General features: G+C 39.2%; 1 protein-coding gene across 1 annotated transcript; it reads left to right on the top strand.

Moving 5' to 3' along the window:
- The first annotated feature begins 8,754 nt into the window (after positions 1-8,754).
- On the top strand, positions 8,755-23,041 carry asf1ba (anti-silencing function 1Ba histone chaperone). The gene is made up of 4 exons (XM_061905179.1): positions 8,755-9,186; positions 15,720-15,835; positions 15,901-16,077; positions 22,456-23,041. The coding sequence occupies exons 1-4, from the start codon at positions 9,078-9,080 to the stop codon at positions 22,645-22,647; spliced, it is 594 nt and encodes a 197-aa protein (XP_061761163.1). The 5' UTR covers positions 8,755-9,077; the 3' UTR covers positions 22,648-23,041.
- Positions 23,042-25,849: the final 2,808 nt, after the last annotated feature.

The raw sequence follows: 25,849 nt of genomic DNA, 5'->3' as shown, positions 1-25,849 counted from the left end.
ATAAATATAATTCACTTCACTTTCAAAAACAAACTGGATAATTATATTTTGATGTTTTTTTAAAACTTCTTTTTATCAAGGGCAACAATCACTGCTCGCGGTTTTATGATTGGCATCAGAATAATTGAAACCAATATTGGTGGGAGTTGTTCTGAAACAGCCTTCAGTGATATCGATCTGTTGTGGTGAAGAAGGAGCTGAGCCGGAAGGCAAAGCTCGCAATTTACCGGTCGATCTACGTTCCCTTGCTCACCTGTGGTCATGAGCTTTGGTTTATGACCGAAAGGACAAGATCACGGGTACAAGCGGGTGTCTAATGCAGGGGTGCCCACACTTTTTCTGCAGGCGAGCTACTTTTCAATTGACCAACTCGAGGGGATCTACCTCATTTATATATATCATTTATATTTATTTATTTATGAAAGAGACATTTTTGTAAACAAGTTAAATGTGTTTAATGATAATACAAGCATGTGTAACACATATAGATGTCTTTCTTTCACGAAGACAAGAATATAAGTTGGTGTATTACCTGATTCTGATGACTCGCATTGATTGGAATCAGACAGTAATGATGATAACGCCCACATTTTCAAATGGAGGAGAAAAAAAGTTGTCCTTTCTGTACAATACCACATGAAAGTGGTTGCTTTTTGGCATCTAATTCATCCAGCTTCCATACACTTTACAAGAAAAACATTGGCGGCAAATTCCGTAGCTTGCTTGATTGACATTCACGGCACCCGAGGGTCTTGTGAGATGACGCTGGCTGCTGCCAGTTCATTATTATGAAAAAATGACAGAGAGGAAGGCCAGAAACACTTTTTATTTCAACAGACTTTCGCGCCGTCCCTTCCGTCAAAACTCTAAAGGCCGACTGCACATTTCCTATCTTCACAATAAAAGCCCTGCTTCATGCTGCCTGCGCTAACAAAATAAGAGTCTCGGAAAGCTGGCGTGCACAAGTGATGTGCACGCCAGCTTTCTGAGGGATCGCTTGTGCACGCCAGTTTTCCGAGACTCTGTATTTAGTTAGCGCAGGCAGCATGAAGCAGGGCTTTTATTGTGAAGATAGGAAATGTGCAGTCGGCCTTTAGAGTTTTGACGGAAGTCTGTTGAAATAAAAAGTGTTTCTGGCCTTCCTCTCGGTCATATTTTCATAATAATGATCTTGCAGCAGCCAGCGTCATCTCACAAGACCCTCCGGTACCGTGAATGTCATTTAAGTGACGTCTTGGTGAAGATTGATGATCACTCATTTTTAGGTCTATTTTTTTTTTTTAAAAGCCTGGCTGGAGATCGACTGACACACCCCCCGCGGTCGACTGGTAGCTCGCGATGGACGTAATGGGCACCCCTGGTCTAATGCTTAAACCAAAAATAAACAAAAGGTGAGTGCCCCTAAGAAAAGGCATTGAAGCTTAGGGAAGGCTATGCATAACAAAACTAAAACTGAACTGGTTACAAAGTAAACAAAAAACAGTGTGCTGGACGACAGCAAAAACTTACCTTGGAGCAAAGACAAAGTACATCCGAACATGACATGACAATCAACAATGTCCCCACAAAGAAGGATAAAAACAACTGAAATAGTCTTAATTGCTAAAACTAATTAGATGCAGGAAATATCGCTCAAAGGAAGACATGAAAATACCAAAAAAAGGGGAAAAAAAACAAAATAGGAGGTCAAGACAAGACCTAAAGCACTACACACAGGAAAAGTGCAAATAAGTCAGGGTGTGATGTGACAGGTGCTGACAGTACACCTACTTTGAGACAAGAGCTATAGTCATGCATGTTTGCTTATACTTTAAAGTCATTTTCTCCTATGTCCCACTCTCCCTTGTGGAGGGGGTCCGGTCCGATCCGGTGGCCATGTACTGCTGATCCGCCTCCGCTTGGGATGGTTTCCTGCTGGCTCCGCTGTGAACGGGACTCTCGCTGCTGTGTTGGATCCGCTTTGGACTGGACTCTCGCGACTGTGTTGGATCCATTATGGATTGAACTTTCACAGTATCATGTTAGACCCGCTCCACATCCATTGCTTTCCTCCTCTCCAAGGTTCTCATAGTCATCATTGTCACCGACGTCCCACTGGGTGTGAGTTTTTCCTTGCCCTTATGTGGGCCTACCGAGGATGTGGTAGTGGTTTGTGCAGCCCTTTGAGACACTAGTGATTTAGGGCTATATAAGTAAACATTGATTGATTGATTGATTGATATCCAACAATTGCGACGACAACTTTTTAGGGTCAACTGAGTTTGGTTTTTGAGTGATTTCTGCCGGTGGTGTGCCGCCGCATTTTTTCAACGCAAAAAAATGTGCTTTGGCTGAAAAAAAAGGTTGAAAAACACCGGCCTCAAGGTCACAGATGGCTTCATGTCCAGATCTGATCTAAGGTCTGCTGACCTCTGCTGGCCAATAGCATGTACTGCACGCCAGTTTGGAAAGATAACCACGCCCCGCGCTTCCCAGGAGCTCATTTGATTGGTCGCTGCAAAGTCTCGCTTGTGCCTTCAGTATCTACTTTTAGTCATGAAACTTGTGTCGAACTTATATTTATGTAAGAAACATAAGCATCAGTTCATGGTCATTAATTGATGTTTTGTAAGTGAGTTACTTTGTGGAACAATTTCCCTTGTGGATCAGTAAAGTTTGAGTCCGAGTCTAAACACCTGTTACTTTCTGCAGTTGAGTAATAATCTGGATGGACTGCAGAGAAGTCCCCACTTGGAAGGACAAGGTGTAGTTCAGGGGTCAGCAACCTTTTTGAAAGCAAGAGCTACTTCTTGGGTACTGATTCATGCCAAGGGCTACCAGTTTGATACACACTTCAATAAATGGCCAGAAATAGCCAATTTGCTCAATTTTAGCTTTAATAAATAAATCTATAAATATTAAAAAATGGGAATTTCTGTCTGTCATTCCGTCGTAGATTTTGTTTTCCTTTTACGGAAGGTTTTTTGTAGAGAATAAATGATGAAAAAAACACTTAATTGAACGGTTTAACAGAGGAGAAAACACGAAAAATGTTGAAATGTAGTTTGTCTTCAATTTCAACTCTTTAAAATTCAAAATTCAACTGAAAGAAAATAAAAATGAAAAACTAGCTAATTTGAATCTTTTTGAAAAAATTAAAAAAGAATTTCCTGATTAATATTCATTTTAGAGTTTTGATGACATGTTTTAAATAGGTTAAAATCCAATCTGCACTTTGTTAGAATATATAACAAATTGGACCAAGCTATATTTCTAACAAAGACAAATCATTATTTCTTCTAGATTTTCCAGAACAAAAATTTCAAAAGAAATTCAAAAGACTTTGAAATACGACTTTAATTGGATTCTAAAGATTTTCTAGATTTGCCAGAATATTTTTTTTGAATTTTAATCATAATAAGTTTGAAGAAATATTTCACAAATTGTCGAAAAAACAGAAGCTGAAACAAAGAATTAAATGAAAATGTATTTATTATTCTTTACAATAAAAAAATACTTGAACATTGATTTAAATTGTCAGGGAAGAAGAGGAAGGAATTTAAAAGGTAAAAAGGTATATGTGTTTAAAAATCCTAAAATCATTCTTAAGGTTGTATTTTTTCTCTAAAATTGTCTTTCTGAAAGTTATAAGATGCAAAGTAAAAAAAATAAATGAATTTATTTAAACAAGTGAAGACCAAGTCTTTAAAATATTTTCTTGGATTTTTTAAATTCTATTTGAGTTTTGTCTCATTTTAGAATTAAAAATGTCCAGCAAAGTGAGACCAGCTTGCTAGTAAATAAATACAATTTAAAAAATAGAGGCAGCTCACTGGTAAGTGCTGCTATTTGAGCTATTTTTAGAACAGGCCAGCGGGCGACTCATCTGGTCCTTACGGGCGACCTGGTGTTGGTGACCCCTGGTTTAGAGAAATCATGAAGTGAATGAAGTCTGCTTACATCAGAGAGACTGTGGTTAGCGCCACGCTCTGGAAACGGGGGTTTGGAATCTGCATTGGTGTTTGCATGTTTCACCAAAAAAAACGTGTGTGATGTGCTAATTGGAAGCTCTAAATTGCCCATTTTGTGCCCCGTCCCTCACCTTACCTCCGCTGGGATAGGCTCCAGCTCACCTGTGACACTCATGAGGAGAACTTGGAGAAAAGGGGAAAGAAGGGCATCGATCCAATTTAAGTACACGCTATTTTTTATATATATAAAATATGTTATAAAATGTCTAAAATCTAATGAAAAAATGAAATAAATGAACATAATTTAGGTCAGGTGTCGGCAACCTCAAATGTTGAAAGAGCCAAATTGGACCAAAAATACCAAAACAAATCTGTCTGGAGCCGCAAAAAATTAAAAGCCATATTACATAAAGATAGTGTGTCGTGAGATATAAATTGAATTATGAGGACTTAAAGGAAACCAAATGAGCTGAAATATAGCAACAAATGAGACATAATGATGCAATATGTACATACAGCTAGCCTAAATAGCATGTTAGCATCGATTAGCTTGCAGGGACCAAATATGTCGGATTAGCACTTCACACGAGTCAATAACATCAACAAAACTCACCTTAGTGCATTCATGCACAGCATTAAAAATTTGGTGGACGTTTTCAACCGAGGGCCGCACACTGAAAAATCAAAGCAAGCGGGGGCCCTTTTCATAATTTATATTTAAAAAACCAATACAATATATGTATAAAATATACATTTAGACCTCCACTCAGTTATGATCCCAGGGACCCCAAAGGGTTTTGGTCCAAAAAATATATATAAAAAATGTGTCATTATTCAGTATTATTATTTTTATTTTCATGCAAGTTTTACATTTCTAGATCAACATTAGAAAAAAATAAATGGAAAAAACACAAAATATGCAATATTTTCACCCAATAATTTTTTTAGGTGGAATATTTGAGATTATATAATAATTGCAGCCTTAATTTGGGATTTTGATTCATTATTATATTTTGAGCAATGATGCGATGAGGTGGCGACTTGTCCAGGGTGTACCCTGCCTTCCGCCCGATTGTAGCTGAGATAGGCGCCAGCGCCCCCCGCAACCCCGAAAGGGAATAAGCGGTAGAAAATGGATGGATGGATAGACACTTGGCAACACTAAAAAATTAGCCCTAGTGTGTGAATGTGAGTGTTGGCCCTGCGATGAGGTGGCAACTTGTCCAGAGTGTACCCCGCCTTCCGCCCGATTGTAGCTGAGATAGGCGCCAGCGCCCCCCGCAACCCCGAAAGGGAATAAGCGGTAGAAAATGGATGGATGGATGGACACTTAAAAACAAATCCCACTAAAATAATTGGGGATCCAAAAGTGTCCTACTTATTAAAGTGTTAAAAAATAAACTATACATTTTTTTTACTGTTTACTTTTAGCACAATAATCTCGAGATCAACTTCAGATATATCCGTCAATTTTAAGTGTTATCGTTGTTTATGTTTTGTTTGTTCGTTTTAGGCCCTTCTTTTAAAAAAAAACAGCTCAGTTTTCTATATGGCAAAACACAAAATATGCAACATTTTCCCCCCAAAAATATTTCATAGTGGAATATTTAACGTGACAAAATCGAAGCCTTGAATAGGTCAATAATTCAAGATGACATAGATTTTGATTCATTATTTTTTAAAGAAAGAAACAGCCTGCATGGCAGCTTCGTGTTATTAGAGTCAACATTGCAACAATTTCTTGTTACATTTCACCCGTTTACTCTTTTATATCACTTTTTATGTTTTGTTTTGGTTTTCAATTGTATTCTTAAAATGTGCCGTTAAAAAATGACCCGCGGGCCACACTTTGGACACCACTGATGTAAACAAACGAGGGTGAGTTCAAGGACAGCCAAAATGAGTAGGAAAAAACGGCGCTCGCCAAATACTCGAATCTGTGAAGCATGTTTAATATAAAAAGTGTGCTTTATAGCAATTAGGGAAGTTTGTGTCATGTTTGTCCTCCTACAGAAACCAAATGAAAACAAAAAATATGTTTTTTTCCCTCTTATCATTTCCATTTTTCATATATTTTTGATAAAGCTCCAGCGACCCCTGGTCTCGCTGTTTTAATGTATAATTTTATTCTCACGTTGCAGCCGGTTGTTCGGAAGTGCAAAACCCCAACATTTCACGAGACAACAAAAAGACAATTTACAATTTTAGAATCCAGTTCAGCAAATGACACAATTTCACAAAGCACATAAACAAAAGACACAATTTATTCCTTTCAAAAATAAAATATGAAAAAATGTACAATCTGAATTAACAAAAAACAAAACAATTTCACAAAAGACACAACAAATTACAATTTCCGAGTGCAGCAGGGATAGGCTCCAGCTCCACCCTGCGACCCTGAGAGGGACAAGCGGTAGGAAATGGATGGGTGTTGTCAGTTTGAACATTTGAAATAAAATACAATTAAGAAAATAAAATGCATCATGACATTTTTATCATAAATGAAGTCATATTATTTATTGTATCTCACTTTGTAGCCAGTAAACATGCTGACGTGAACCCAATCTTGCACAAGGAGGCACTTCTCTAAGTAAAAAGGACAAATATTTACTTTTTTTACAAAATGCATGAAAAATGTTTAATGAATACATTCACATCATTGATGTATTTTTGTTCATGATTTTATCTGACGTTGCAGCCGCTGACTGATCAGGAAAACAAACATTCATCCACCAGAGGGCGCCATTTCTAGTAACCGGATGTCAATTGCCGTCTCCCGGCAATTAAATATATTATAAAATGTGCAAAATACCAAAACAACAAAAAACGAATGAAAATAAACTCGAATTCACACCAGCATTGAGAGTAAACAGGTTTTTAAAAGGAAAGTAATATTGTATCTAAGTCTTTAAATTAGTTTGCTTGTTGATGATTTTGTTTGGTTTTGTATTGTGTTGTTATATTTATATGGTCATTATTATTCTGTGACTGCAAATTGTTTGCTTGTTTTCTTATTGATGTTTTTTTTTTTTTTTTCTCTATTGTGTAGTTATAATTATATGCTCGTACTTGTAATTGTATTGAGTTTGTGGACCCCAGGAAGGCAAGTGGGTTGTCGTGGCAACCAGCTATAGGGATCCTTGATAAAATTTTAAAAAAAATAAAATATGTGTTTGAATTTCTTTATTTTATTTCAGCTCTTGTTCTCACGTTGAAGTGCAAAACACGAACATTTCACGAAACAACAAAAGACATTTTACAACACTCTGCCATTTCAGAAAGCACATCAACAAAATACACAATTTATTCATTTCAAAAACGTAATTGCCAAAACAATTTACAATTTCACAAACCGAATCAACAAAAGACACAAGAATTTCCAATTCCAGAAAACATAAACAAGCAGTAGGATATGGATGGATGTTGTTAGTTGAACATTTGAAATAAAATACAGTTAAGATAATAAAATGCATCATGACATTGTCATCATAAATAAACTCATTTTATGCATTCTTTGTATTATAATTTTGTAATTTTATGTCACTTTGTAGCCAGTGAACATGCTGACGTGAACCCAATCCTGCACAAGGAGGCACTTTCGTATGTAAAAATAAATAAAAAATACATTAAAATAAAAAAAAAACGTTTAATGAATACATTCACATCGTTGATGTAATTGTGTTCATTATTTCATCTCACGTTGTAGCCGCTGACTGATCAGGAAAACAAATATGTATTTATTTATTCATTTTACACCATGACACAAACCCTATAACAAAACTTTTATTTATAATATGCAACATTTACATACAAGCAAATAAATAATAATGATCAAAACATGTACAAAAACAGTACAAAACAACGCCAGGGGGTTGTAAACTCAATAAAGCAACTAAAGTAGAATGTAAAATATAAATATGTAACAAAGTGCAAAGCCATAGGCTCACATAAGTTCCGTAGATCAGTGGTTCTCAAATGGGGGTACGTGTACCCCTGGGGGGACTTGAAGGTATGCCAAGGGGTACGTGAGATTTAAAAAATATATTCTAAAAATAGCAACAATTCAAAAATCCTTTATAAATATATTTATTGAATAGTAATTCAACAAAATATGAATGTAAGTTCATAAACTGTGAAAAACTACAACAATGCAATATTCAGTGTTGACAGTTATATTTTTTGTGGACATGTTCCATAAATATTGATGTTAAAGATTAATTTTTTTGTGAAGAAATGTTTAGAAGTAAGTTGATGAATCCAGATGGATCTCTATTACAATCCCCAAAGAGGGCTCTTTAAGTTGATGATTACTTCTATGTGGAGAAATCTTTATTTATAATTGAACCACTTTATTTTTCAACAAGTTTTTTAGTTATTTTTACATCTTTTTTTCCAAATAGTTCAAGAAAGACCACTACAAATTTGCAATATTTTGCACTTTTTTACAATTAAATAAATCAAAAACTGATGACATAGTGCTGTATTTTACTTCTTTATCTCTTTTTTTCAACCAAAAATGCTTTGCTCTGAGTAGGGGGTACTTGAATTAATAAAAAGTTCACAGGGGGAACATCACTGAAAAAAGGTTGAGAACCACTGAGCTGGGGAATATAAGAACTACACTTCCCGGCATGCAACAGTTGTGACGAGCATGCGCGGTAGCCCCGTGACGTGTGGTTATGAGCACTGCTGCGTGAGTAAACGTTGAGAAGTCAGCCGACACGCCTCGTCTGCATTATTTCCAATTCATCATAACAATTTATTACAATTATTATTTCCAATTAGACGGACAACAAACACGTTCCTCCACCAGGGGACGCCAATTCAAGTAACCGGATGTTAACGGCTTGCCGTCTTCCGGCGCAGGGGATTGTGGGTAGCTTGTCAAAGCGGCGGGAGTCTAACACTCAAAACACTTCTCTTGTTTAAAACAAACAGATTCGTTTCGGGATATTATGCAACATATTTTACTGCATTGTGTCGTTTGAGTCGCATTCAGAACCTACACCGGCGGTCAAGGTGAAGACAAAAGTGAGTTTGTCTTCATTCCAAGCTTCCCTCCTGTAAAAAAAAGGGCTTTGAAGCGGCTGTTTTTGGACTTAGCATCGTGCTAGCTGGCGGGCAAGAATGGCGAAAGTGCAGGTGTTAAATGTGGCCGTGCTGGACAATCCCAGCCCCTTTGGCAACCCTTTCCAGTTCGAGATCACCTTTGAGTGCATGGAAGACCTGCCTGAAGGTGAGTAAACATCACTTAAGTGTCCTCTTGTCACCAACATGACTTAACTGCTAACGTGCACAATGCAGCGAGGCCGCCAGTGTTTGACCAGCATGCAACTTTCTGACTTGGACATGTCTGCAATGTTCATCCTGGATGCATTTCTTCTCTTAGGGACATCTTCTGCTGAAATCACATTGTATGTTTTTTTAAAATGATTTATTTGTACGTTACTGTCAATCAATATGGCCCTAAATCACCAATGTCTCAAAGGGCTGCACAAGCCTCAACAACATCCTCGGCTCATATCACCTATAATGCAATATATATATACAGGTGCTGGTCCTATTATTCGAATATCATGAAAAAGTTGATTTATTTCATTAATTCCATTTAGAAAGTCAAACTTGTAGAATGTATACATTCATTCCAAACAGACTGATACATTTCAAGTGTTTTTTTGCCAAAAAGGAGATGATTATAGCTGACAGCCAATGAAAACCCTAAATTCAACATCTCAGAAAATTACAATATGGTGAAAAAGTCAGATATTGACAACACCTAGTGCCACACTCTAATTAGCTAACTAACTCAAAACACCTGGAAAAGCCTTTAAATGGTCTCACGTTTTGATTCTGTATGACACACAATCATGGGGAAGACTGCTGACTTGACAACTGTCCAAAAGATGACCATTGATACTTTAAAGAAGGAGGGCAAGACACAAAAGGTAATTGCCAAAGAGGTTGGATGTTCCCAGAGCTCTGTGTCCAAGCACATTAATAGAGAGGCGAAGGGAAGACAAAGATGTGGTAGAAAAAAGTGTACAAGCAAGAGGGATAACCACGCCCTGGAGAGGATTGTCAAACAAAAATGTGGGGGAGATCCACAAAGAGTGGACTGCAGCTGGAGTCAGTGCTTCAAGAACCACCACACACCGACGTATGCAAGATATGGGCTTCAGCTGTCGCATTCCTTCTGTAAAGCCACTCTTGAATAAGAGACAACGTCAAAAGCGTCTCGCCTGGGCTCAAGACAAAAAGGACTAGACTGCTGCTGAGTGGTCCAAAGTTATGTTTTCAGATGAAAGTAAATGTTGTATCTCCTTTGGAAATCAAGGTCCCAGAGTCTGGAGGAAGACAGGAGAGGCACAGAATCCACGTTGCCTGAAGTCCAGTGTCAAATTTCCACAATGGGTTATGGTCTGGGGTGCCATGTTATCTGCTGGTGTTGGTCCACTGTGTTTCCTGAGGTCTAGGGTCAATGCAGCAGTCTACCAGGAAGTTTTAGAAAACTTTATGCTGCCTGCCGCCGACCAATTTTATGGAGGTGAAGATTTCATTTTCCAACATGACTTGGCACCTGCACACAGTGCCAAATCTACCAGTACCTGGTTTAAGGACCATGGTATCCCTGTTCTTGGTTGGCCTGCAAACTCACCTGACCTTAACCCCATAGAAAAGCTATGGGGTATTGTGAAGCGGAAGATGCCAGATGCCAGAGCCAACAATGCTGAAGAGCTGAAGGCCACTATTAAAGCAAGCTGGGCTCTCATAACACCTGAGGGTGCAACAGACTGGCGGACTCCATGCCACGCCGTATTGCTGCAGCAATTCAGGCAAAAGGAGCTGCAACTAAGTATTGATTGCCGTACATGCTGAAACTTTCCATGTTCATACTTTTCAATTGGCCCACATATCTAAAAAATATTTTTGGTACTAGTCGTAACTAATATTCTAATTTTCTGAGATACTGAATTTGGGATTTTCAGTAATTGTCAGTACTAATCATCACAATTTAAAGAAAGAAACATATCAAATATATCACTATGTGTGTAATGAATTGATATGATATGTAAGTTTCACGTTCTGAATATAATTACTGAAATAAATCAACTTTTTCATGATATTCTAATAATATGAACAGCACCTGTATATGGGGTGTTATGGGCTAGGAACAGAAGACTAGTTTCAACTCGTAGAGAGAGGCAGAGCTTGAATTGTAGTTTGGTTGACACCGTGTATTAGAGAATTAGTGATGGACAGCACATATATACACACACACAATGAGTTGAATGGCCATTCAACATGAAAGCAATTTAAAGAGAAAAACACAAGTACTATATACATATATACAATTCTATTTAAACTAACCAGTGTCTCTGGATCTTGTTTAAATCTCAGTTCAGATAGTTGTTCTTGGGGGGAAAAAGGATGGCAGTACAGTCTATGTGCTGCAGGTAAAGTGAGAATTGTAAAGGGTCGGCCCGAGAGCCCAGACAGAGCAGGTGGTGAGGTTCCTGGCTGGAATCTTCCAAACTTGATCCTTGGACTAGGTGATTATTTTCCTTAGCTCGCCATCAAAAAGAGAAGCCTGGCCAATTGAGCTTCTGCAGTCAACCACAGCTTAATGACAAAGAATCTGGCGCCGGAAGTTGGCTCTCGAGCAGAAATGCAATCGAACTCTCATGTCCTGTCTCCTGGCTACTTCCTGCTATCGGCTCATAAGCACCACTAATTGGACCGTGGCGGTCACGTGACAAGGGAGGAGTGCGCAGAGTTGCCAAAGATTAACTAGAGCAAGAGCATACCAGTCACTTTCGGCTACCGGTATGTACTTACAGCTGATTGGACTGTGGCGGTCACGTGGCTAGGAAGTGCAAAGAGTAAATAGAAAGACAAGAGCCGAATAGACTCCGCAAATGTATTTGACACCTGCGTTACACTCGGATCCCACATCAGGGCAAGGAAAAACTTAACCAAATGGGACAATGAGACACCTTGGAGAAGACTGGATATTCTTCAGATAAGTTACACTTAAGAACTTGCACACAATAACCCCAATTCTTCAGAGTTGTCACTGGCTCCCTGTTCATTTTAGAATTGATTTTAAAACAGTGCTGTTTGTTTTTAAATCTTTACATGGACTGGCACCTCAATATATCTCAGACCTCATCCAAATTTACACTCCTGCGCGCGCTCTGAGGTCCGAGAGCCAGTTCCAGCTCGTGGTGCCCAAGACCGGACTTAAGACCAGGGGAGATAGGGCCTTCTCTGTGGTCGGCCCTAAGCTCTGGAACACTCTGCCCCTCCATGTTCAAACTGCTTCCATAGTGGACTCTTTTAAGTCTCGTCTTAAGACACACTTTTAGTCTTTGGCTTTTAATACTACGTGAGTTGTGTTGTCCTCTGTGTTTTTTATACACTTTGATTTTTTATTTTACTGTTTTAATTGATTTTACCCTTTAAAATTGTTTTTAATCATATTTATTTTTATATTGTTTTTATATTGGTTTTATATGTATTTATTTTTATGTTTTTATTCAGTCATTGGTGGAGCATAATATTGTTTTTTAATATTGTTTTTAACATGGCTGTGGAGCACTTTGGAAACGTTCTTGTTGTTTAAATGTGCTATATAAATAAAGTGGATTGGATTGGATTGAAAGCTACACTGGAGGTGACTATGAGGTGTGCATTTTCCGTGCATGCGTATTAGTTTGCGTTGCGCCGGCGGACGGAGGAGGTCTTAAACGCTGGCATTGTTGTGTGTGGACACGGATAAGGTTAGGTGGGATTTACCCTGGTTAACCTTATCCGGCTTAGTGTCAACGGGATCTAAAGTCACCTGTGCAGACCACATTCAGTCAAGGTCAAACTGCTACCATGGGCAAGACCAAAGAGCTGTCAAAAGAGACTGGAGACAAAATTGTAGAGCTCCACAAAGCTGGAAGAGGCTATGGCACAATTGGGAAGCAGCTTGGTGAGAATAGATCAACTCTTGCAGCGATTGTTAGAACATGGAAGAGGCTAAACATGACTGCTACTCCACCTGGGACTGGGGCTCCATGTAAAATTTCTCTTTGTGGGGCATCACTCATGATATGAAAAGTGAGGAACTACACGGCAGGAGCTGGTGAATGACCTGAAGAGAGCTGGGACCTCTGTTTCCAAGGCTGCTGTCAGTATAGTGCTTTAAAATCATGCATGGCACGGAAGTTTCCCCTGCTTAAGTCAGCCCATGTCCAGACCCGTCTGAAGTTTGCCAATGGCCATCTGGATGAGTCAGAGGAGTCCTTGGGGAAAGTCATGTGGTCAGATGAGACCAAAATATAACTTTTTGGTAAAAACTCCACTTATCGGGTTCGGAGGAGAAAGAAGGATGAGTATCATCCCAAGAACACCATCCCTACAGTGAAGCATGGAAACATCAAGCTTAGGGGGTGCTTTTCAGCATAGGGGACAGGACGACTGCAATGTATAAAGGAGAGGATGAACGGGGCCATGTATTGTGAGATTTTAGCCAAAAACCTCCTTCCCTCATTGAGAGCATTGAAGATGGGTCGTGTCTGGGTCTTCCAACATCACAATGACAGCCAGGATAACCAAGGAATGTCTCCATACCAAGCATATCAAGGTTCTGGACTGGCCAAGCCAGTCTCCAGACCTAAATCCAATAGAAAATCTCTGGAGGGAGCTGAAACTTTGTCTTGCTTGGCCACAGCCCCAAAACCTGACAGATCTAGATAAGATTTGTGTGGAGGAGTGGGCCAAAATCCCTGTTGCCGTGTGTGCATACCTGGTGAAGAACTATATTTGACTTCTGTTATTGCATACAAAGGCTTCTGCACTAAATATTAATAACACTGATGTTCTAATGTGTGCAAATACATATGAATTAGGGCTGGGCAATATTGGCTTTCATTAATATCGCAATATTTTTTGCCATATCGCGATATATGATATATATCTCAATATTTTTCCTCATCCTTAAATGAACACTTGATGCATATATTGACAGTAGTATGATGATTCTATGTGTCTACATTCAAACATTAAACTTTCATGCAGAAAGGGGAGTCACAACTAAGTCAATTGACCAAAACTGCATTTATTAAATACTCTTCATTCTCTCTTTTTACACGAAAGAACAAATTAGTAGTGCTGCTACCTTTTGTAGTAACACTTCTGCTGCATACTTTGCATATTGCTGTTGTCTGCTGAATATCTTCCCGCTTGAAGCCAAACCACCGTCGGATGATAGGCCCCTTGCTGTTTTTTGGGGGCATTAATTGTTTTTCCTCCATTTGTGATCAGTTTTGCACCTTCTCTCTCTTGTAATGTCACTCACTCCGCTCTACTTGCACCACCTGCATCAGCTAACGTTAGCCACGCTGTTACCCCTTTGCTCAACGAGGTCGTATGACGCTACACTCGCGACGGTATGTGACTTATGTAAGAAGGCGGGCTTGTTTTACGTCTCTGTGAGAAGTAGAAACAAGAAGGATTGAGAAACGCCTGTAGTGTAATGCCCGCAGCTAAAAGCAACTGCGTGAGAACTAGGGATGCACCGATTAATCGGTAACCGAATATATTCGGCGTAATATGGCAAAAAAAGCCACATTTGGCCTTTGGTGGAATGAGTTAAAAACAAGGCCGAATAGTGGCGTGTGACGCAATTTTTGGACGCGGTGACGCAATCATCCAACGTGCGGTGACGTTGGGATATGTTGTGTACCTGTATAAGTGTATGAGGTTACAAGCACACACTTATTGAGATTTAGTGGGGCCTCTGTTTACATTATTAGCCTGTTGTGTAGGCTACCTGTATAAGTGTATGAGGTTACAAGCACACACTTAATTGAAATTTACTTGAGCCTTCTGTTTACATTATTAGCATATCTACTGTGGCTAAGCAGACTTTTGCCAAAAGGACAATAATTCATTTGTTGTGGGTTTATCCACTTTAATGCACTTTATGTTTTTTTGGAATGCATGTTTTAAACGAGGCCTTTGAGACACTAGTGATTTAGGGCTATATAAGTAAACATTGATTGATTGATTGATGTTTTGTTTGAAGGCCTAATATAAATGAAAAACTTTGTGCTTTTTTTTGAAAGCAAAGGCTACTGGATTATTAAAAAAATGTCAATATTCAATAAAAAATTACTTTATTTGAAAAACATGTCTACATGTTTATTCTAGGCTATTTATGCAATATAAAAAAAAATTGCGAAAAACTGCATTCATTTTTCGGTATTCGGCCTTCGGCCAAGCGTTTAAATTTTATTCGGCTTCGGCCACAAATTTTAATTTCGGTGCATCCCTAGTGAGAACATATACTCGAATATTACGATATAGTCATTTTCTATATCGCACAGAGACAAACCCGCAATATATTGTTTATATCGATATACCGCCCAGCCCTGATGTGAACCCCAGTAAAAAAGATCATACAATGTGACTTCCGGATTTTTCTTTTTAGATGATGTCTCTAACAGTGGAAATACATCTATGATGAACATTTCCGACCTCTCCCTAATTTGTAAGTGGGAGAACTTGCAAATTTGCAGGGTGTGCAAATACTTGTGGACCTCACTGTAGCTTTAATTACTCACAGTTGACGTTAAGAGTGCTAATACTCCCTAAGGCACACTGAACATGTTTAAACCTGCACTTTGTGTCCTTCTGGTCCCTGATTATTTGTGTCAGTCTTCTATGGTGAATGCCACCTTCAATGCTTGATTAATGTGAAATCACTTCCTGTTTTGACAGACTTGGAGTGGAAGATCATCTATGTGGGCTCAGCGGAGAGCGAAGAGTATGATCAAGTCCTGGATTCCGTCTTGGTTGGACCGGTACCCGCTGGACGACATATGTTTGTCTTTCAGGTAGTAGTAAATGTACTGTGTTGTTGTTGTCAGAATGTTGCTGATATCCAGCCAAACCCCAACAGGCTGATGCACCAAACACCGGGTTGATCCCGGAGAGCGATGCTGTCGGCGTCACCGTGGTTCTCATCACCTGCACGTACCGTGGCCAAGAGTTCATTCGCATCGGTTATTATGTGAACAACGAGTACACAGACCCGGAGCTTCGGGAGAACCCACCCATCAAGCCAGACTACACCCAGGTTAGACCTTCCACACTTGACTTTTGGCCCAATTCTAAATTGGGTTTATGTTGTTCGGTCTCATTGGGCAAAATGCACACTTTTCTGCCTGTAGCAAATTCTGAAATTGCCTCAATGAGTTATTGATTAAGGTAATTTGTAGAGCTGAAACGATTCCTCGAGTAATTTGATTACAAAATATATTAGAGGAATTTTCGTTGCCTCGAGGGGTCAAGTTTTTATTTATTTTTTTTAAACAGCATTTTGCCTCGTTTAGTACTCAAAGTTTACGTTTCCCACAGACTGTTTAGGTGTTGCACCGCGTGTTTACTTTAGATCAGGGGTGTCCAAAGTGCAGCCCGGGGGCCATTTCTGGCCCGCAAGTAATTTTTTAACGGCACATTTTAAAAATATGATTAAAAAAACATTTTTAAACCTAAAAAGTGATATAAAGGAGCAAACGGGTGAAATGTAACAAGAAAATGTTGCAATGTTTACTCTAATAACACAAAGCTGCCATGCAGGGCTGTTTCTTTCTTTAAAAAATAACAATGAATCAAAATCAATGTTATGAATTATAGACCTATTCAAGGCTACAATTACGTCACGTTAAATTTTCCACTTTGAGATATTTTTTGGGGGAAAATGTTGCATATTTTGTGTTTGCCATATAAAAAACTGTGCTGTTTTTTTAAAGTAGGGCCTAAAATGAGCAGAACCCTTTTGGATCCCCAATAATTTTAAGGTGATTTGTTTTTAAGTGTCATTGCTCAAAAAATTATAATGAATTCAATGGTGTTATGAATTATTGACCTTTTTAAGGCTCCAATTATTATATAATCTCAAATATTAAAAAACAAATATTAAAAAACAATTATTGGGTGAAAATATTGCATAATTTGTGGGGGTTTTTCTGTGACAAAACGAACATACAACTTAAATCCTTAGAATCATTATATTGACAGATTGACCTAATGTTGATTTAGAGATTTAAAACTTGAATATTAATAAAAATAATAATACTGAATAATGACACATTTTTAATATTTTTTTTTACTAAAAAAACCCTTTGGAGTCCCCGGGATCAAGCCTGAGTGGAGGCCGAAATGTATATTTTTTATACATATATTGTATTTTTTTTTTTTTAATAAAAAATATCAAAATGGCCCCCGCTTGCTTTGATTTTTCAGTGTGCGGCCCTCAGTGGATAAAGTTTGGACACCCCTGCACTGCACAACACCGTTCCTTTAAGTACGCTTGAGTTTAGTAAACTTTTTGCCGACAAAATTCGCAATGGCATACTCCGCAGAAAGCAGTGGACAATAGCCATAGCAATACCAGGGAATTATGAAGTGATAAAAGTTGTCTAAGGCGTGGGAACACGTCACAATGAAATGGAAGCAAACGCATTAGTATGCAAGTTGGATGCTGTAGCACCTGCCGAGAAAGCATCCGATTGAGGGATGTCCGCAGGTGAGGTAAGTCATCTATTAACAAAGGTAAAAGCAAAAGTTGTGTTAGTAAAATAAATGTTGTTCATTATGATAACCAGGATGTGTTCACGCCAAGTCATCAAATGACGCCAAAAGGTGTAGAAAACTAACAACGCTATCCGAGCTGTCGTGTTCAATTAGCCTTTCTTAAAGGGGAACATTATCAGCAGACCTATGTAAGCGTCAATATATACCTTGATGTTGCAGAAAAAAGACCATGTATTTTTTTTAACCGATTTCCGAACTCTAAATGGGTGAATTTTGGCAAATTAAACACCTTCCTGTTAATCGGTCTTTTAGCGATGACGTCAGAACGTGACGTCATCGAGGTAATACAGCCCCCATTTTCATTTTCACATTACAAACACGGGGTCTCAGCTCTGTTATTTTCCGTTTTTTCGACAATTTTTTGTAACCTTGGAGACATCATGCCTCGTGGGTGTGTTGTCGGAGGGTGTAACAACACTAACAGGGAGGGATTCAAGTTGCACCACTGGCAAGAAATCTGCCGCCAGACCCACATTGAATGTACCAAAGTGTCTTCACATTTGACCAGCGATGCTAAGACAGACATGGCACAGAGATGTATGGATAACCTGCAGATGCATTTGCAACGATAAATTCAACGAAATCACAAAGTGAGTTTTGTTGATGTTGTTGACTTATGTGCTAATCAGACATATTTGGTCACGGCATGACTGCCAGCTAATCGATGCTAACATGCTATTTACGCTAAATGTATGTACATTTCGAACTAAATACCCACATTCAATGTGAAACAAACACTTACCAATCGACGGATTTAAGTTGCTCCAGTGTCACAAGATGCGAAAGTCCTGATGGTTTGGTCCGCACATTTTACCGGCGATGCTAATAAGGCAGCCATGCTATGGGCCACTTCATTAGGTACACCCACGCTATAGCTATGCGCTCTATATCTTCAATTTCGTTTTCGCTATCTGCCTCCATACTCCGACCATCCGTTTCAATACATGCGTAATCTGTTGAATCGCTTAAGCCGCTGAAATCCGAGTCTGAATCCGAGCTAATGTCGCTATACCTTGCTGTGGTAACCGCCATGTTGTTTGTATTGGCAGCACTGTATGACGTCACAGGGAAATGGATAGTGGTTTCGAAGATAGCGAAAATAAGGCACTTTAAAGCTTTATTTAGGGATATTCCGGGACCGGTAAAATATAGAAAAAAACTTCAAAAAATACAACAAGCTACTGGGAACTGATTTTTATTGTTTTTAACCCTTTTGAAATTGTGATAATGTTCCCCTTTAAGTAACCCCGCGAAAGTAGTCATGCAAACTTATTCAAGTCATGCAAGCACATGTTACTTGGATAGCTTGCGCTTGTACCCACTATAGTCTCTATAGCGTAGGCACCCATCTACTGTATTTTTCGGAGTATAAATCACTCCGGAGGGCTTCACAGTGGCAGAGGGGTTAGTGCGTCTGCCTCACAATACGAAGGTCCTGAGTAGTCAGGGTTCAATCTCGGGCTCGGGATCTTTCTGTGTGGAGTTTGCATGTTCTCCCCGTGAATGCGAGGGTTCCCTCTGGGTACTCCGGCTTCTTCCCACTTCCAAAGACATGCACCTGGGGATAGGCCCCTCCCACCTCCAAAGACATGCACCTGGGGTTAGGCCCCTCCCACCTCCAAAGACATGCACCTGGGGATAGGCCCCTCCCACCTCCAAAGACATGCACCTGGGGATAGGCTCCTCCCACCTCTAAAGACATGCACCTGGGGATAGGCCCCTCCCACCTCCAAAGACATGCACCTGGGGATAGGCCCCTCCCACCTCCAAAGACATGCACCTGGGGATAGGCCCCTCCCACCTCCAAAGACATGCACCTGGGGATAGGCCCCTCCCACCTCCAAAGACATGCACCTGGGGATAGGCTCCTCCCACCTCCAAAGACATGCACCTGGGGATAGGTTGATTGGCAAAACTAAATGGTCCCTAGTGTGTGAGTGTTGTCTGTCTATCTGTGTTGGCCCTGTGATGAGGTGGCGATTTGTCCATGGTGTACACTGCCTTCCGCCCAATTGTAGCTGAGATAGGCACCAGCGCCCCCAAAGGGAATAATGGTAGAAAACGGATGGATGGAAGTCGCTCCGGAGTATAAGTTGCACTGGAGTATAAGTCGCATTTTTTGGGGGAGATTTATTTGATAAAACACAACACCAAGAATAGACATTTGAAAGGCAATTTAAAATAAATAAAGAATAGTGAAGAACAGGCTGAATAAGTGTAGGTTATATGAGGCATAAATAAGCAACTGCTATGTTAACCTAACATATTATGGTAAGAGTCATTCAAATAACTCTAACACATAGAACAGGGGTAGGGAACCTATGGCTCTAGAGCCAGATGTGGCTCTTTTGATGACTGCACCTGGCTCTCAGATAAATCTTCGCTGACATTGCTTAACACGATAAGTAATGAATAATTCCGCTGGTAATCACAGTGTCAAAAATAACGTTAAAAATACAAACCATTCTCATGCATTTTCATCCATTTATCCGGTTTCTACCGCACCTGTTCAAGAAGTCACTTTAATGGTAAGAAGTATTTTATTTATTTTTGGTTAGCCTCAGAATAATTATGTTATTAAAAAGAATAAGAGACATATTATACTCTAAAAATGTTGATCTTTCTTAAAATGCACGCATGTAGTTGTATTCAGTGTTAAATATAAATATAAATAAATATATATATGGCTCTCACGGAAATGCTTTTATAAATATTTGTATGGCTCTCTCAGCCAAAAAGGTTCTCGACCCCTGATATAGAACATGCTCCGAACAATCTGTCACTCCTAATCCATAAATTCCATGAAATCTTATACGTCTAGTCTCTTACGTGAATGAGCTATATAATATTATTTGATATTTTACGGTAATGTGTTAATAATTTCACACATAAGTCGCACCCCTGGCCAAAATATGAAAAAAACTGCAACTTATAGTCTGAAAAATACGGTACATTTCTGCCAGTGGGTGCTCAGGCGGGTGGTAAATCTATCACTACTTTTCTGAGCATGCGCGGTTTTTGCTTGGTGGTCCCTCACCACTGGTTGTACTTTTCAAATGCAGTATTAAAAGCACTACCTAAATCCACTTTTTATGTTTGATATAATGAAAAATGTTCCTATTGTTTTATTTTTGATACTAAGAATATCGTTTTGTTTGAACTTTCTCAGGGAATTTTCATTTTGAACAAATTTTATATATGTGTTTTCATAGATAGATAGATAGTACTTTGATTCCTTCAGGAGAGTTCCCTCAGGATTTTTTTGTTTTTGTTTTTGTTATGTTATGATGGCAAAATCCATCCATCCATTTCCTATCGCTTGTCCCGTTCGGGGTCGCGGGGGTGCATTCGGGTGGAAGGTGGAGTACACCCCGGACAAGTCGCCACCTGATCTCAGGGCCAACACAGATATATAGACAACATTCCCAGAGGGAACCCATGCAGTGATGGGGAGAACATGCAGACTCCACACAGAAAGATTTGGAGCCCGGGATTGGACCAAGGACAACTCAGGACCTTCGTATTGTGAGGCACATGCACTAACCCCTGGTCCACCGTGCTGCCTATGATGGCAAAATGTACATTGATTACTATTTTGCACGCAAAGCATGCAATGAACTGTATTGCATTCTTCAAATGTAAAACAGTTGTTATTATTAAGTGGTTTGTTTTTTTATATTCTTTATGTATTTTTGGCGGGTTGAAAACAGCTCAGCGGATTTTGTGTGGAGAAACCACCATTTAAATGGCATTATATAATGATCATCAAAAACGCACGAGAGACAAGAACTGTGTTGATACGATCACATCACACAGCACATAGCGCACCTGTTTTTATTAGCACACACAAATTGGCACAATCAATCAACGGAAGCATTTCAGCTGTGCGTGTCAGCCTTCAATAATGGAAACAGGCGTTTAGGAAAACAGATAATTAGGCCAAACACAATAATTGAGGGCACATCTTAACATGTATGATTAAACCTTAATTAAGCGGGGCGGTATAGCTCGGTTGGTAGAGTGGCCGTGCCAGCAACTTCAGGGTTGCAGGTTCGATTCCCGCTTCCGCCATCCTAGTCACTGCTGTTGTGTCGTTGGGCAAGACACCTTACCCACCTGCTCCCAGTGCCACCGACACTGCTTTAAATGGAACTTAGATATTGGGTTTCACTATGTAAAGCGCTTTGAGTCACTAAGAGAAAAGCGCTATATAAATATAATTCACTTCACTTCACTAAGCAACAATATTGCTACGGCCCGGCTGCGCCACTTTGTGGCTGTTAATAGGTCATATTGTCAGGATATGCAGGTTTTAAAGACATACAATTTTAAAAATGACTTGTGAATATACTATATTGATCAACTAATTAAGAATTGGGTGTTTATTTAACTGCAAATCTCCTTGAATCATTTCGATTGAAGGTAAAGTGTGATGATTGACAGGCAGAAGCTTTTTAATGGGCTATTGTTTTTGGCTGTGGAGGAAGTCAACACTGGATCTACTACAGAAAAATACATTCTCAGGTGAAGAACTCATGTCAATCAGTTTTACTGAGTAACATTTGTTGTAAATTTTTCCACTATTATGGTTCAAGTCATGATTTGTTTGTTATGGAATCCCCCTGCTTTTATATATTTTGCCACAAATGCAGTTAGTTTTCAAGTGAGATTTATTTATGTGTAGTTTATATCTCTGGATGCATGTACTTGGGTGTTGAATAAGTTCTCAATAAATAACACACCATGATGGCAATCAAATAGCAGCTGCTTGTTTCATCACTTTTGTGTAAAAAGTACAGTTATATTATTTTTGTTGCAGAAAATATAGTGAAACATTTTCATTATTGTGTGTTTTCAGCTCCAGAGAAACATCTTGGCGTCAAACCCCCGCGTCACCCGATTCCACATTAACTGGGAAGGCTGCGCCGAGCGAATGGAAGATTCTGAAAATGTGGATCCGTCTTCAAACTCCATGCTGCCTCCTTCCTGTCTTCCAGGCAAAGCTCCGCCCTTGGGAATACTTCCAGACAATTCCATGGACTGCTTATAGAGATGTCCCCAGTTTGTTTTGTTAAAAGAACCCTTGGGACATTGTCACATTGTACAGTTTTTTTTTGCCTTACAACTTCATTTCTTTCAAAGCTCTTCAACCATAATATTGATTCATTCAGATGAAGCAATATTAAAGTAGTTTTTACTCACGGGACAGGAAATGCTCACAAGTGAAGTGAAAGCTTTCATTCACGCCAAGTGCAGTTGTGTCATATCCGATGTCAGCAACGGTCCAATAAATGACAGGAGGTTGATCGTCTTGACATTTTATTTTCACTATAGTTTGCACTTCAAATGTCTATACTCACACTGACGGATGGGATTATTGTTGCTCCTTTCATGTTTTGTTTTTTCTCTGTTTTGGGTACAAATTAAAAACGTATTTGAATGCATTTGTGTGTTACAGATATTTGGAGTCGTGTGTTTTTCTACAGCAAACTGGTAGCCAAGATGAACGGAAAAGGCATGAAAATATGATTTCATCTCTCTGGTTTTCAATGTTTACAGGAAATTGTTCAAACATTTACTCCCTATCAGTAAGTAATACCTTTCATTTTCACCTTTGACTTTAAATACCGCTGTTAACGTCACGCTTGTTATACTACTGCTGTGATACTACTTAGCAAGAATAACTGGGGAAAATGTAACAGCTTGTCCCTCTTGGGGTCGCTGGAGCCTATCCCAGTTGTTGAAAAATGATATCATTGTATTCTTCAGATGTTTAATAAGACTGAACAATGATTGTGTGTGAATGTTTTATTAAGGTCCTTTAATGCAGTGTTTTTCAACCTAAGTGTGCTGTGAGATGCAGTCTGGTGCTCTGTGGGAGATTGTCATTTCACCTCTTTGGGTTAAAAATATTTTATGCAAGTTATCTGCAAATAAAGTGCCGTTCTTGAGTATCTGTGCTGTCAAGAGCTCGGCAGAGTAACAGTGTAATACTCTTCCACATCAGTAGGTGGCAGCAGGTAGCTATTTTCTTTGTAACCGTATGCTTAAACTAAAAATAAACAAAAGGTGAGTACCCCTAAGAAAAGGCATTAAAGCTTAGTCCATGGAGGGCTTTGGTAAACAAAACTAAAATTGAACTGGCTGCAAAGTAAACAAAAACTCAACGCTGGACGACAGCAAAGACTTACTGTGGAGCAAAGACAAAGTACATCCGAACAGGAAAAGTTAGTCAACAATGTCCCCACAAAGAAGGAAAGCAACAAGTGAAATATTCTTGTTTGCTAAAACACAGCAGGTGCAGGAAATAGCACTCAAAGGAAGACACGAAGAGCTACCAAAATAAGAGCACAAGACACTACACACAAGAAAACACCAAAATCCTCCAAACAAGTCACAGCATGATGTAACAGGTCATGACAGTACTTTGAGACAAGAGCTATAGTGATGGTTATGGTTTAAAGTCATATCCAACAATTGCCAGAACGACTTTTTACCGTCAACATCAACTACTGAGTTTCATTTTTTGATGTTTTCTGCTGGTGGTGGTGTGCGTCTGCGTTTTGTCAATGGAAAAAAATGTGCCTTGGCTCCAAAAAGGTTGAAAAAAACTGCTTTTTCTTGGGGCAGCAACCTTTTTGGAGATCTTTTTACAGTCTCTTGTGACCTGTGCCCTGTACTTTGCAGTGCTTTGTTAGGGGAGCAGCACCAGCAAAAAGGGACTTAAATCGGTTTGACAAACTGATCTGGAAAGCCGGCCAAACTATTGGCACGCAGTTGGAGGCGTTTGTGTCAGTGAGGGACAAGAGGACTGGACAAACTGCTGGCCATCATGGACAATCCTGCCCACCTAACAATTGAGGGAAGGCGGGGCTCAAGCTCCAACAGGCTCCTTCAGCTTGGTTCCCACAGTGTTCTATACAAGAACTCTTACATCCCGCACTCCATCCAGCTGTATAAAACACTGGCCATACAGCAGTAGATGATGTCTATTACCTGACGCCTGGCATGTGAGCGACCTCTCTTTCTTTTTAATGTTTATTTTCTGTTGGATCTACTCTGCATTCTGTTACCAAAACTGTAATATTGTACATGGTCATTGTTATATATTGCAGTGTTTTTCAACCTTTTTTTTTTTAGCCAAGGCACATTTTTTGCGTTGAAATAATGGAGGCACAACACCAGCAGAAATCAGTAAAAAATGAAACTTAGCTGACAGTAAAAAGTGGTTTTCACAATTGTTGGATATGACTTTAAAGCATAAGCAAGCATGCATGACTATAGCTCTTGTCTCAAAGTAGGTGTAATGTCACCACCTGTCACATCACACCCTGACCTATTTTCACATTTTTTTCTGTTTTCGGGTGTAGTGTTTTCCTTCCTGTCTTGCGCTCCTATTTTGGTGGCTTTTTCTCTTTTTTTTGTTATTTTCCCATAGCAGTTTTATCTCTTTGAGCGATATTCCCCGCATCTACTTTGTTTTAGCAATCAAGAATATTTTAGTTGTTTTTATCCTTCTTTGTGGAGACATTGTTGATTGTCATGTCATGTTCGGATGTACTTTGTGGATGCTGTCTTTGCTCCACAGTAAGTCTTTGCTGTCGTCCAGCATTCTGTTTTTGTTTACTTTGTAGCCAGTTCACTTTTAGTTTTGTTCTGCATAGCCTTGCCTAAGCTTCAATGTCTTTTCTTAGGGGCACTCACCTTTTGTTTATTTTTGGTTTAAGCATTAGACACCTTTTTACCTGCACACTGCCTCCCGCTGTTCCCGATATCTACAAAGCAATTAGCTACCGGCTGCCACCTACTGATATGGAAGAGTATTACACGGTTACTCTTCCGAGCTCTAGACAGCATCGACAATCAACAACAACACATCATTTGCAGACTATAATTACTGCTTTGCAAAAAAATATGTTTAACCCAAATAGGTGAAATTAGATAATCTCCCACGGCACAGTGGTTGAAAAACAAAGATATATTGTATATATTATATAAAAAATATAATATATCCGTATATATTATAGACTGTATCTATAATATGTAATATTGCATATATGTTATGTTTTATATTGCTACTACGGTACATTTTTAGTCTGCTTTATACCTGCTTTATCCTTTCCATCCTTTTTAACTGAGCTACTGTGTAGAACAATTTCCCTTGTTGAGGAATTAAGTTTGTCTAATGTATCTGTGTTGGCCCTGCGAAGAGGTGGCAACTTGTCCAGGGTATACACCGCCTTCTGCCTGAG

This window comes from Nerophis ophidion, linkage group LG07 (assembly GCF_033978795.1).
Source record: "Nerophis ophidion isolate RoL-2023_Sa linkage group LG07, RoL_Noph_v1.0, whole genome shotgun sequence".
Taxonomy (NCBI): Eukaryota; Metazoa; Chordata; class Actinopteri; order Syngnathiformes; family Syngnathidae; genus Nerophis; species Nerophis ophidion.
Note: the sequence above shows the minus strand (reverse complement) of the source record. Positions and strands in the feature narration are given on the sequence as shown.

Coding starts and splice junctions, on each gene's coding strand:
- asf1ba (XM_061905179.1), top strand. CDS start 9,078: ATGGCGAAAGTGCAGGTGTTAAATGTGGCCGTGCTGGACAATCCCAGC. Junction 9,187..15,719: donor CATGGAAGACCTGCCTGAAG/GTGAGTAAACAT, acceptor CTGTTTTGACAG/ACTTGGAGTGGAAGATCATC. Junction 16,078..22,455: donor TCAAGCCAGACTACACCCAG/GTTAGACCTTCC, acceptor GTGTGTTTTCAG/CTCCAGAGAAACATCTTGGC.